This window comes from Pezoporus occidentalis, unplaced genomic scaffold (assembly GCF_034315485.1).
Source record: "Pezoporus occidentalis ecotype Australia unplaced genomic scaffold, CSIRO_AGI_Poc_V1 ctg37, whole genome shotgun sequence".
NCBI classification, from domain to species: domain Eukaryota; kingdom Metazoa; phylum Chordata; class Aves; order Psittaciformes; family Psittacidae; genus Pezoporus; species Pezoporus occidentalis.
Genome location: NW_026915691.1, coordinates 473,984 through 488,204, shown reverse-complemented (window position 1 = coordinate 488,204; position 14,221 = coordinate 473,984). Strand labels below are relative to the sequence as shown.

The 14,221-nt window shown below is 43.4% G+C and overlaps 1 protein-coding gene across 1 annotated transcript in view; it reads right to left on the bottom strand.

Moving 5' to 3' along the window:
- MED13L (mediator complex subunit 13L) overlaps nucleotides 1–14,221 on the bottom strand; it is a 185,853-nt gene that overhangs the window by 163,670 nt on the left and 7,962 nt on the right. Inside the window, exon 2 of the mRNA XM_062631140.1 lies at nucleotides 2,401–2,638. Coding sequence (XP_062487124.1) covers nucleotides 2,401–2,638 — 238 coding nt within the window. The remainder of the gene's footprint in view (nucleotides 1–2,400; nucleotides 2,639–14,221) is intronic.

Here is a 14,221-nt window from a genome sequence, read left to right as displayed (position 1 = left end):
AATTCCAGCTACCAAACATTTCAGTCCTGTGGTCTGTTTACACAATACAAAGCAAAACAACCTTCTTTTGCCTTGCCGCTGCATGAAGCCTTGAACATCATGTCCTTTGCTGTAGTTCAGGGAATCAATGTACATAAATGTCTCAATTCTGGCTGAATGTGATGTTCAATACTTTGTCAATATTGATGTTTGAACTCTAAAAGAGGAGAGCAAGGCAGCCCTATCAGCAGTGAAATTTGTAACACTAACAATTTACACCTCTTTGAACTATTATCTGGTAAGTCACTACAAACGTTCCAATGTGCTTTCAATACAGAGCAAGTAAACCTATCATCATGGGATTTATACCCATTATAAAAGAATTCCAAACCTTCAGTGGAAGGGAACAGAAAGGGAGAGGACTTCCCAAATTACTGTAGGGTCCTGACATTTAGCAAGAGCTTATTTCTGCTTTCAACTACTATGGACTTCATTGCCTTTAAGGTGTTGCGTGTTGTCCCCCTTTGTCCACCTCCAAACTCAACTTTATGTCTCATCACATCCCTCTGTATAATCTTTTCCTCCCAGACAGGTTTAATTTGAGGGAGCATTGCACATAGGGATCACTCAGTGACACTGCCATTGTACCAGGGTAAATGTACCTCTCCAGTACAGCTGGCTGCAGCGTAGTGCTGTGACACACACCACACTCCACGTTTTCTAGGCTTGTGATACTGCTGCTATTGACACTTGCAAAACAGTGCTCTTGCAGACAGCTTTCAGATTTAATTACACTTACAAGGTACTGTACTGAAGGCTCCAGCCCCAGTGCTTCATAAAATACTGGACAAGAAGGAAATGGCATCAAAGTGCTGCTACACTCCACTTGCTACACCCTGTCCCATGCTACACTCAGGCAGGTTCAGCTCTTCATACATTTAAATGCTTCACCTTACCATTACCACTGGAAGTAGCATCATATTGTTGTAACAAAGACATTAGATATAAACAAGCTGTATCAATTTCCAACTGAAAACAGCTAGCACCTGCAACTCCTCTCAAATAAAAAGACACTTAAGTCCCATATACTGCATTTGAAATATTAAATAAACTCTCCTTCACAAAGAGAAAAGCACATGTTATTAAAGCTTTGCTGGGCATGTAGAAATATTACCCATGCCTTCATTCAAAACAGGTGCCTCATAAAAAATGGATGTTAGTGGAATGGTTTGGTGCAGCACTTCTGAGCAATCTCTTTAATTATACATGATCACACAGCTACCTGCATGAAATACGCCTCAAGATACACAGTGCTGCAGATCTGTGATTTCACAGGGTGCATTACCAAATAAACCATCTGCTGTTCATGAAGTACACGGTCTGTAGGTGGTCAGAACAGAATAACAACCAAGTAAATGAACACACCATAAACCCAGGAGCAAAACTGTGTGGGGTAGAGGTGGGGAGGTAAAGGACAGCTAAAGCACATCTGATGAATACAGTATTCTGTATCTTTGAACTGGAATGCACATTTATCACAAGTAGCCAGTAGGTCTAAAGACTACCAGGATGAAAACTTATTGCAAAACCCTTATTACTGGTTTGGATGGGGAGATTAATTACTATTATTCTTACTCCAAGATCAGCAAATTTTAGTTGCTTTTACCCAAAACACGAAAGGTAAAACAGGGGTTAAATTCATGCAGTTTAATATAGCAACACTATTGACAAATAGTCTGCTCCCAGCAACAATACACCGGTGAAAATAAGTTAATATATAATGGACATAGTCAAATCCAAAAAGGATCACAACACAGTTTTGTATCATTCTAAGGCTGCATACTCTGGAAACACAGAGTACGATCCAAGTTGTGTAAAACTTGGAATCACATAAACTTATCATTGCCACACCTCTGTACCACCTTCCACTTCCTTCCTTTCTTTTATTACATTCAATTGTTGCAACTTGCCTGTATTTACACTCAAATCCCATAGCAATACCAGCATGGCAAGTTCCAGCCCTGCAGATGTACCTGTGGTGCCACGGAGTTCATATCACGCTGCAGCAGAGGGGTTTTATTCCATCAACTACTACCTTATGCCAGAATTCATTGATTATTATCATCCTTTGAACTAGAATTTACCCTGATTTTTACAGCACATCTGAGACTTCACAAAAACCTAAGTCATGATGTCAGGTATAGCTCTAAGTTCATTTCACATTTCATTTTGCACTTTATCTGCAGATCACTTGCAACAGAAAAGTCAATTTACAACCTGTTTTTTTCCCCTTTAGGTCTTAAAACAGAAACTGGGACAAAATCACACATGGTAGCAAGTTACAGCCTTTAATGACAAAGTTCCTTCTTCAATGGGAAAAAGTAGGAATAAATCAAGAAACAAAGCAAGCCAGTAACTTACTGTGCAGCTCACGATGTATCACATCCACAAGATTGGGTTCATCTCCCCACCAGAATATCCATAGCTCCTTACAGTCCGGTTTGACGTCCCGGCGCCACACGCAGAGCAAGTTGGCCTGCAGGCAGCGGATGAAGCTGAGCAGAATTGGATCATCCTGTGCTGGGGCTGAAATGATAGGGCCACAGTCCCCATGACCTTCAAAGTTGTACCTACGCCATTTGATGCCTGTGAGTTCAGCCTGTGGGGAGGAAAAAAAGCACTTTGAGTTATATTCATTGTACAGATTTGTTTCATTTTCAGTGTTTAATTCCTAGAATTGAGCTCTAAGCAGCCAGTTACTCCTTTTCCCTATTCTCCCAGTTCCCAAGAACTCCTATTCCCACATTTTCCTCTCCCCCCCCCCCCCAAGGAATAAGAAAAAATCTGCCTTACACATGCATTTAGGTATTTTACCCCAATTTGACTCACTTCCAGCAGATTCATTCATTTCTGATCTTACTGTTATCTTACTAGGATCTTACAAATTAGAAGGAACACCACAAACAAGCCAACAGGGAGAGGGAGTAAGGCCCATTCCCTACGTGCTGTTTGGTTATGAGGTGAGTGCAATGTCAGGCTAAAAGCCGACCACTTGAAAGCCACAAAGAGTACTACGGGATGTAAGAAAACAAGTGACTTGGTGCAGATGGTGAAATCCAGTTCCACACTGTCCTGTTAGGTTTACCAGACATGCTTTTTATTTCACTCAAATGAACTAAAGCAGAATAAGGAACGCTGCTGTTTCCTGTCTCTCGAGCAGACAGAACTCTGTTATCAACCATCAAGGAATGAGAACAGGAAAATGGCTACTCGGATATTTGGGAAAGATTTTCTTCTACACAGGCTGCAAAACCTGAAGGAGTGTAGGTACAGTGGAACTAAGCGATTGCCAGGAAGAAGCTGATGAAGTACTGAACCCATGAAAAAGCTGCAGCTACAACCAGGTCAGCAATGGTTCCAATTTATTTTGTTGCTTTTCACCTTTAACGGCAGATACTCACAGCTGTCACATCCCGTTTCCCTTCTTCTCTGTGATGCCCAGACTGCTGCCTTTTCATCTATTTCCATTACCAGCCCATCACACTCTTCCTTGCCCCCCCATCCCCTGCCTGGATTCACCTCCAGCTTTAACTCCACTCCCAGTTTGCCCTGTGACTGGTGCTTCACCCTCATCACCCTTCACCAGCTCTTGGAGCCTACCCAAGGGACAAGGGGAAGACGCGTGTGGCTTTTAGTCTAGCTAGCATGAGGATCATTACCAGACACAGAAAGCAGTAGGTCTATAGCCTGTGTTCACACTGGGCTTGTGTTCTGCTTTCTAACCCTTGTTACCACGTTCTTGCTCCTGTTATTCCCTCTACTGCTTCACTGACAGTATTCACACCCTCACTTTGCTGCTCAGCAATAGCCAGTGTGCTCAGCTCTCAAGTGGAAAAGCCAGCAGGAAAAGCCAGCTGGTCCACAGCAACAACGTGCAAAAATCACAAAGTACCACCAAGAAAGAGTGCATTTTTACTCCTAAAGACAGTAAGAGACCAGCATCACAAACCTCCCCTTTGCATCATCTGCACAAGGACATTTAACCTACTGGCTGTCACTGCTTTTCCAAAATGCACCCTATGTGTCACATACAGAAGGATCTCCCTTCTCAAGTCCGCTAACTTGATTCATTTAGAAGTTTAACCTCTACAATCTCCTTTCCTTCACCACAGTAACTGGCAGTAGGCTGTGACTTGTTCAAGAGCTAGCTGCTTCACTGCTGAGGAGCTAAAGGCGACATTCAGCACACCAACAACACATGCAAAATACACCTGTATTTGTTTGATCTTATAAATGTATCCCCTAAAACAGTTTCACCTCACTCTGCCTCTGTATTGCCCAGCACAGCAGGGTTCTGGCCATGACTGATGTTCCTGCGCCTCAAGGGTTATTTCTCCAAATACTGATTATCCAGATTCCCTCTGAAGAGGCCTCACTGGGCACACAGGAATACAGTAGTTGAGCTCTACAGGGAAAGGCTGCTGCAGGGTGCTGGAGTACCTCACACAGCACATCATACTCTAGGAGAAAGTACTCACACATGCTCCTTCGAAACATGTACATCTGTTCTACAGGCTTCTGTATCTATAGCTTGGGAAAGGAACGTGCAGAGTTTGAGATAGTATAATGAAACACCAGAGATCAGTGCCAGCACAGGCAACCTAGGAATAAAATCATGTTACATGTTTATGTCATAATCAAGTAGGAACATCTGGTAAGTCTCCATGTGGGACAGGAGGATGACAAAGACAAAACCAAAAACCCCAATGGAACAAAAAGGGTTACTCAACTTGATCAACACAGCAACAACTAGAGATTAGCTGTCTCAAAGAGCAAACAAGCTCTTGCAGCTTTCTGGCAGCTCCGAGGTATCAACCCATAACGTCCCATCCATATGATGGATGAAATATAGTCAAGAAAGGCACAGGGAAATCATCAGAGATGCATCCAATTTAACTCTACACTAATGAACTTCTGGAGTGTCTAATTGCACAGTCTGTGAGGAATGGCAAACTACCAGAGCTAGCCTGGATCACCAGTGAGCACCCACCCAGAAAGTGACTCCTAACACAAAGGCAAGACAAGTGCTGGGGATTTTGGACTTAGTAGCATGATAAAATTAGATCTCTCACATCATTTCCCAGTCAAAGGTGCAGAGATACGGCTCAGTGCATTTGTATGCCCCATCCCTGGCAGTGTTCAAGGCCAGGTTGGACACAGGGGCTTGGAGCAAGCTGCTCTAGTGGAAGGTGTTCCTGCCCGTGGCAGGGGTTAGAACTGGATGAGCTTTAAGGGCTCTTCCAACCCAAATCAGACTGGGATTCTACATCTGCATCTACTTAAAAATTTAATAGATAAGCAACAATACTAATCCCTTAGAACTTCTCAATGTAGTCCTCATGTTAAAACTGAATTCAGAAAATCTGAGTCCAGAAGTAGTACACATGAGTGCACCAGGAACACTTACATATATTCTAGGCCTCTACAGATGCTTCATGTAAAGCATTTAACATGTTATAGGGAAAGTATCCACATCCACATGGATTATTTTTAAATCCATTGATTTAAAAAACCATCAGTAGTTTTAAAAGGCCTTAATCTCTAACAGGGTTTTTACAGGCAAGACAGCCACAGCCTGTGGTTCTGCTGACTGTACTGAAGAGCTAAGATCAGTTTCATTTATGCTCAATCAGCAGTGAACACAAGCTGCTACCAAAACAGGAGCCTCTTCCGCATCCCCAGCCATGCATTCCCATCTCCCAGTCCAACATCACATCTAGTGATCAGGCAATCATCAGGTGAATCAATCAGCTCACCAAGTTAAAGATGAGAAACAAAAAGGAAAGTGTTTATCATCAGCCCACTGACAGCTTCCCCTGCAGCCACGTACTCACCACTGCAGGCAGTAGAGCTGGAGAGAGAACACACAGCTCAGAGCAGTGAGTGGGATCTTCCCTCTCAGTGACAGCTCCCATCAGATAAAACAGAACATTAAACTGCACACAGAGACTGTTGTTAACGTACACTACGTACACTTCAAACCAACACAGGCGAGCACTGGTGCCAACAGTAGTCCTGGACCGGCCTGCCTTCCCTCCATCACTCACAGTGCCGTAACCACTCAGCAGGAGTGCTGCTGTTTGTACAGATTCAGACTGAGATTAACTGACTGGACATCAGAAGGCTAATATAAAACAGGTTTATTTCCTCTTCTCACATCAGTCCCCAAACCTCATTCATTAAACAGCCAGAGATGCTTGTACCAGTAAGACAGAGAACAGCAAAGCAGGTCAGGGAGGGCAGAGCTGCTCCTTTTAAGTAAGGCTACTGGTTTTAAAGCAGCCTGAAATGCTCACTGAGACAGAGACCAACATTGCCAATCCCAGGACAACGCCATAAACAGGCTGGCTTACTCACAACTGCTTAGAAATGAATGCAGAACAAAGCAACCTTCTTGCCAGGTGATGTAATCTACTGTGTCCCTTGCATCTTTTCCCATATGCATAGTCTTGGCTTGTTGTGGTTGCTACAATTTCTTAAAACACCAAAAAGCCTGACAAAAAGAGGAATTTACAAATACTTACCATTAAGCAACTATGTCAGTAAACCATACATTAATACTGTGAGTGCTAACACCCTCAAACAGGATGCCCAGAGAAAAGCCATGGCCATCCCATTTCTGACCATGTTCAAGGCCAGGTTGGAGGGGGCTTGGAACTGGATGAGCTTTAAGGTCCTTTCCAACCCAAACTATTCTATGATTCAATGATTCTGTGATTAAGCAAAAGATTCTTGCTTTGGTTTATAGGAAACATATGTCTTGGAGGACTATGCTGTGAAGAGTTCAACTTTCCATATAAGAGGGACTTTCTATAAGTACTTTTTTCTAAATCCAGTTAACTGCAATTGGAGCACAAAAGAAACTGCTTGTAGCCTGCCTGTTCTAAATGCACTGGGCCAAGCCTGAAAGGAAGCAGAGAAATCAGATCTCTGTGGCTAACAGAAATGCCCAAAATCTTTACTAACATTCAACTTTGGACAGCAAAATTCCCAAGACACATTAACATCCATTTCTGATGCATCCAAAAGCAGGCATCAGAGTAGAAGAGTATGTTCAAACCCAAAATTCCATGTAGGCATCCAAAGCCATCCAAAACACACCTAAGAAATAGTCATCGGTGGGAAAACACCCCCAGGCCAATGCTTTCATTCAAAAACATGGCCACAGAATGTCATACATAGCCCTTCAAGAAGGAGCTCTGACACAGGGTTCTCTCCTCCTGGGTCTTAACACAATTACACTCTGCAGAGAAACAAACTATGAGTATTCAAACCAATGCACACACGCAAGAAGAGACAGAGAAAGCAAATTAGCACTTTCTTTTACAGCCATTAATCTGCTGCCCTAAATACAGACACCTTCACATGTAGCTGCAACAGCTGAGGGCTGTAACCAGTTTAACTCCAGGACAACATCCAGAACTGTGAATTCCTAGGAGAGAAAACACTACATGCTCTGATTCTTTCCCCCTCCTCAGGCTTAAAACAGAGTATTAGACAGGCAGAAAGGGTCTCATGCTGACCCCACAGCGCTCCATTCAACTTGGCAGAGTTTAGGATGCTAAAACTCACAATTCCCCAGCAACACTTCACACTGCACAACTTGATTCTGGCACGAACCCAGCAAGCCTGAAGATATAATTAGTGCTGTGTAGCCACTGTGACTATCTTCCTCATCTGCAGTCCTCACAGATGGAACACAAACAAAACACATCTTCTACCTCCTCTTTTAGCTTTTTCTCATCTCCACCAAATGGTTTTGGACTATGCATGTTGTATAGGAAATGAACAGGGCAATTGTAAATGAACTTCTGCAGAAGACTTGAGTAATTCCATCCATTTTAATACCCAAAGCTCCCTTGGAGGGATTAAACAAGAATACAGACACAGCAGAAGCAGAAAAAGGCAGAACATCAGCAGTTTGAGGAAATTATTGTATTTGGCCACGCCGAGTGTCAAGTGCAGCTATTCATTATTTTACTTCTCTGTATTTAAAAGAACGGTTAAAATCATATAATTTCATGTTATTTTTCCTGCTTCATGCAGTACAGGAAGGTGAGAAAAGCTAAGACAGAATGAGGCCCCAGAATGTAGAGAATTACTTCCAGGAGAGGAAGGATATACTTGAAAAAGAGGCAAAAAATCTACAGAAAAGCCTTGAAGGGTCTTTCGAGCAGAGACCGAGATATCCATCACACAGGCCCTCAGCTCCAGCCCTGCCTTTCTCAAAGGCTTCCAGCACGGCACTGATTAGGTCAAGTTATCTTTCTCACTTCTCCTGTCAGAAACAAAGCAAATCAAAAACCAGATATAAAAACACTTCTCAACTGTCCAAAAGGGGCTACTCAGGCAAATTCAGGTCTGTGCACCGCTTCAAATAGAAGCTTTTCAAATTCCCTTAGGAAAAGAAGCAAGTAAGGTAAGAAACCAACCACACCTCATCACTTAGGTCAGACACTCCCACAAGCCAGCTTCAGTTAACTAAAGGGAGTATTAAAATTGTTTTCATCATATGCCCTTCAAACCAAGGGGAAGATGTTAAGTTGCCCAGGGTACCTGTATTCACCAGCCTCTGAAGTCAGGCGCAGTCTAAGCCATTTCTGTAACGTAGATTTGTGTTTGCTTCTCTGTAGGATGCTGTAGCTGTCAAGTATCTTTAGTCTGCAATTTATGCTTCAAATTCAAACACAAAAAAATGTAAATGCCATGTATTTTCCAGTTTTAATAGAGTCTCATCTTCGAGAGCTTCGTTCAAGTAAGTAGCTATTCTGAAGCCACTGGAGACTCATACTAAGGACTACTCACACGAGTAAAAATCTGCATAAGAAAGCCCTTAGTTCATAGTCCAAGAATTTAAACTGTAGTTAAAGGTGTCATGGGAATTACACCACCATTTTAATTAAATGCTGTAAGATCTTGCAGACAGACTCAAGATTAGCACCATCTGTTTTGGTTGCGGTGTTTCATTTCACTACATCGCCCTCGCACAGCAACAAAATAGCATTTCACACTCCACTCCAGCCATTTAAATCCCAGATAAAATTGATGTCATCTTGATACACCTCACTGGGAAGGAAGGACAAAAGGACAACTACAGGAGGACAGAAATACTCTGCAACAGTATGTGCTTATGGGGGAGGCAAACAGCTTACAACAGCTCTTGTTCCCTGCTCCCACTAAAATTAAGTATTTACTAACATCTGCCCAAGTCCCATCAAGTGAATTGACAGAGAGACAAGAAACACATCGAGGAACAGAGGAGACTGCTTAACTAAGAAGTTTTCTTCACAGCTAAGTATCTTTCCTACACCCCGAGAAAGGTTCCTGTTTGGACAGCACAACTTCCTACGGTAGGGCTGAAGCAGCAGCCATTCTCTGATCTTTTACTCCCACATCCGTAACTCTCTTAGGTTGTTTTTTGTTGCTTTGGTCTTTTAAATCACCTCAACCCTGTGCAGAGTCCTGCAATCAGATCACCTACAAAACTACGCATTAGCATTCCCCTCTTCATCCTGGCCATCTCAAATAAGCAAGGAATGGTTTGTGCTCCCTTCCCTCAGGGCTTATCCCTTCCCTTAAGAAGGGAAGAACCATATGGCAGGGAGGAGAGGTCTTATCGGGCACCAAGAGCTGTGGCTCAGCTTCAAATTGGTGTGAAGCCGAGGCCAAGCTACTGGCAGACAGTGACTGCATAACCAAAGTTCTTCAAACTTCGTCATACTCTGAATTCAAGCATGGGAAAAAACAATGAAATGGGCCTCATGTGGCCAACAGAAAAACTGTGCCATGCTTAGACAGAGCCGAGCATCATTCTTCTTAATATGCAACTGATGAACAGCAGAATGACATGTTGGACTTTAATCCTTTCCCTGGATAGGCACACAGTCAAGTGGCTGGAAAAAAAGGATAAAGACAGACACAAACAGCCTTGTAAAAATGAAGAATTAAAATAAAATACCTTTTCTGTGATTCTTGTTGTTCACTGACTCGTAAATCCAGCACTGAGCACACCCTGCATGCAGCACATGAGCCCGAAATGGCTTTCTGCTGGATCAATCTCTTCCCTCCATACCATGCTCCCTTCTTACTTCATGCCCCCTGGAACACATTATCTAAATGCTGCTACTTCAGAGCTGTTTGTGACAAGCAACAGCATCAGAGATTTGTTTGTCATCTTTTATCTTTGCCGAGTCTCAGTGAATGATGCAGCTGTAACCAAAATCCTATTATCAGATATCTTTCTGATGGACTCGTGTACCTCGAGACATTTCAGACACTACATCATAGTAGTGAGGACCAGAAAAACAAGATCCGTCTAAAATAATAAAAGTCCATATACACCATTCCTAAAAGCCACAAACATAGCATGAGCTGCTATGCCTAGAAAGTACATGGTACTGACAGAAACAAGCTCTTTTTTCATCTCTCCCAGGCAATCACAGGTGTGATTCCACCTATGTGGCAAAGGAGGCAGCCAAGAAGATCAATAGATTCTTTCGAAGAAACAAAAGTCAGAGTAGTCTCAGAAGACATTTGAGGTGGCAACTAAGGACCATCATCCAGTAGAAGATCTAAAAGGACTCAAAGAGTAACACTCAAATTCCAACAGTTCTGGTAGATGCAGCAGCTCCCGATAAAGAAGTTTTGAGTGGCAAGCATAAAAGAAAGAGTAATCTGATAAAAGGGCCCAAATTGCTGGTATATATCCCAACATGAACACAATTTCAAGGTTAAGTACCAAAGTAAAAGACTAAAATAAAACACAGGGGAAGAAAGGAAGGAAAAGGAGGAGGGAAAAGGAGCACACACTGACATACTGTGTCTTCCTAGAGTCCACTGCAAGAACAGGCTGGCAAAACAAACCCCAGTGCTACAAATTCTTACCAAAGAAACAGAAGGTGACAGAGCCATCATTAGGAGATCAGGATTCACCTGCATCACCAACTGCAGCTCCTGTTTCAGCCCATCAAAAAGGAGAGAAAACTGAAACACTACATGAATAGTCCAAAAATATATATCCCATAGGACAAAATGTGCTCAAGGATTAAGACTGTCTAGTCCTAAAGAGGGCAACTATGAGGGTCTCTAGAGAAGAGCTGCTAGTGTGTTTCCCAGGTATCAAAGTAAATGTGCAGAATGCAGACCCAATGTGAGAACTGAACTCCTTGTGTCAGGATAAAGAGCTGGGTACTAGTTTAAAATCTGTCTCTTAAATATCTACCTAGTTCAAGAAATCTCTCAACCAAACCCAGCATACCTGGGAGATTACTCAAGGGAGTAATTACTATGCCTCTGACCTACTCCTGTGTCTTTCTCCAGGTGACTGCTAATGTTTACTGTGAGGAGTGCACTTTCGCAATAGATTTTGGAGGTTCTCCCAGAAGACTGCAGCACTGCTAGGAGAGGCTATAGCAAGCCTCTAGGGGACTGCCCAAGTACAAAATGCCACTGAGTACAGGTTGCTGTCACTAAACCCAGCAGGTCAAACCATCACTGGCCGTGATGGAGACAGGACACATTGATGGGTTTCTGTTCTATGCCATGTCGTTTATCTAGGTACCACGCTGGCATCTTGGAAATCTTTTGCAGCACATGAGGAGCAGCATCAATGAACACCCTCTAAACTCTCAGGCCTGGAGTCAGTAGCAAGCATCCATCAGTGAAACAATAACAGCCATTCACGACCAACTCCAGGAACTCTTACAAAAAGTCATTATAAAACAACAACAAAATAAAAAGAACAAAAGAAGGAATCTGAGAGAAGACCTTTGAGTTACATCACCATCTTCCACCTTCAGTGAATGGCTTTGGTTAGCAAACCTCCAGTCCCCTCACTGATCCAGCAGATCTCAGTATGTGGTTCCAAACAGGCGCCTGGATTATCAGCTCTCTCCCACTGCAAAGGCCATAACCAAGTTCATCAGACAGAAATGTGAAAGGGTAACAGGATAAGCACAGCTGGAAGCCTCAGTCTTTCCTTCAGAAGATGCTTTTGGGTCTAAAATACTCAAAAGACAAACATAAGGACCGAAGATGGCAGCAGCATCCTCTGAGATCAGCAGGCGAGCACAGCTCCCACAGGCAGGCACTGCCACACACTTGTGCCTACTGCCTTGTGCACCAGGACACGCACATGAAATGGGAAGACGTCATGCTAGAGTCTCTCCACCAAGCAGGAGAAAGGGAGAAGGAAAAGTCAACCTCAACAACAAAACAGGTACCAAATACATAGGAATCTAGGTGTCAGAGGATGCTACAACACCAGAGTTACCCATGTACTTGGAGAATATACCCACAGGCAAGACAGACAAAAACGTTTAAAAGAAGACATGATAGGGTTTGATTTGGTTTGGGTGCTTCTATAGGGAAGAAGCCAAATGATATTTACCTATGTCAGATTTGAATGCACACCACTGTAAGCTGTATACAACAGAAGCAGTGGTTTGAGTAGAAGGGACCTTAAAGCTCATCCAGTTCCAGTCCCCTGCCACAGGCAAGGACACTTTCCACTTAAGCAGGTTGCTCCAAGCCCCATCCAATTTTGCTGCCATCCCCATGATCAATGACAAAAGGAACTGAAGACCTTCTTTTCATTTTACCAAACCCTGTGTTTAGGTACTGACCTACCCTGCAGGTCAGGCTATGGACACTACTTTACAGAGCATACTTAAACGTACCTCCCAGTTCCGTCACACTTCAGCCAGTTTCTTTACAAAAGGGAATCAATTATATTTTAACTTCTGAGCAGCTGGTTGAGAACAGATCATAAACTTAAAGCTACCACTGCAATTTCAGGTAGCACACAAAAGGAATCAGAGACGTGTGCAACTTTCTAGCCAAAGAATCCAAAGAATTCCTCCCTCCTAAGGCAGGGTGAGTGATGAGGTTTGCAATCCCCCTTTGGAAAGACAGAAGCAGAACTAACTGCCCATTTTCCAAACTGAAAAAGCAAAATAAATCCCCTCTTACAGCAAAGTAATCCAACACATGAAAATAAACCTGCAGTAAACAACACAATCCCCTCTCTTTGCCCAGCTTTAGCGTTTTATTATGTTTCTGAACCGAAGGAGGAAGGAAATGTCAAACAGCAGAGTCATACAACGAACTATCAGATGTTTCCCAAACCAAGCAATCTGACATATGGGCAGGAAAAAAAGAGAGGGGGGGGAGAGCACAGGCTGGAGGAAGTAACAACCCGAGTAGAGTAAACTTTGGCACACTGAGTTAAAGAAAGCAGTTCCTCTTCTTCCCTTACACACAAAACCATTGAAGAGCTCAGCACCAGCACGTTTCTGTACACCACATCTAAGCAGAGCTGCTCAGTGAATACCAGCGATGGCTCACACTGTCCTTTTCCACGTGTCCATCCCTGCCTGCCCAGAGGGGCCCTGGCCAACATTCCTGACTCCAAGCTGGGAAGGCGGTCACAGTGCACAAGAACCATCAGCCAGCCCCAGCTCTTCAACATCAACATTGTCTTGACCAGTGACATCCAGTGCAGCTCAAACTGCCCAGGCAGGCTGCCAAAATCCCTCAGCCCTTGCAGAAACCACCACCTGAAGGTTCTTTTGTATGAATCTTCCTTAATGTAGAAAGTAGTAAATAAATCCAGGACATGACTGGTCATGTAGATCCATTCTGCCAGCTTTCTTACAGTAATTCCTGCAAGAAGAATCCAGCAGCTCCTGCCAGAAGGAAATTATGGAAATTCACAGAGCACTCAAGATACAATGTTATTAAAATACACACACAATTAAATATCCAGAAACACTGGGCTAAAAACGTACCCAGCCAAGGCAGAATAAGGTAATTTAACCAAGTAACCTGTCCTGTCAGCAAAGGAATTAGTTTTGCATCAAAATATTTGACAAGGTCACTACAAGGTGTTCCTGGAATTAATTTTATAACTCACCCAGAACACCTACAAGTTCAAGACTGTGGACACAAGCAGAATCCCAGCCTGGTTTGGGTTGGAAGGGACCTTAAAGCTCATCCAGTTCCAGTCCCCACCTTCCACTAGAGCAGCTTGCTCCAAGCCCCTGTGTCCAACCTGGCCTTGAACACTGCCAGGGATGGGGCAGCCACAGCTTCTCTGGGCACTCTGAGCCAGCGCCTCAGCACCCTCACAGGGAAGAGCTTCTGCCTCAGAGCTCAGCTCAGTCTCCCCTCTGGCAGGTTAAAG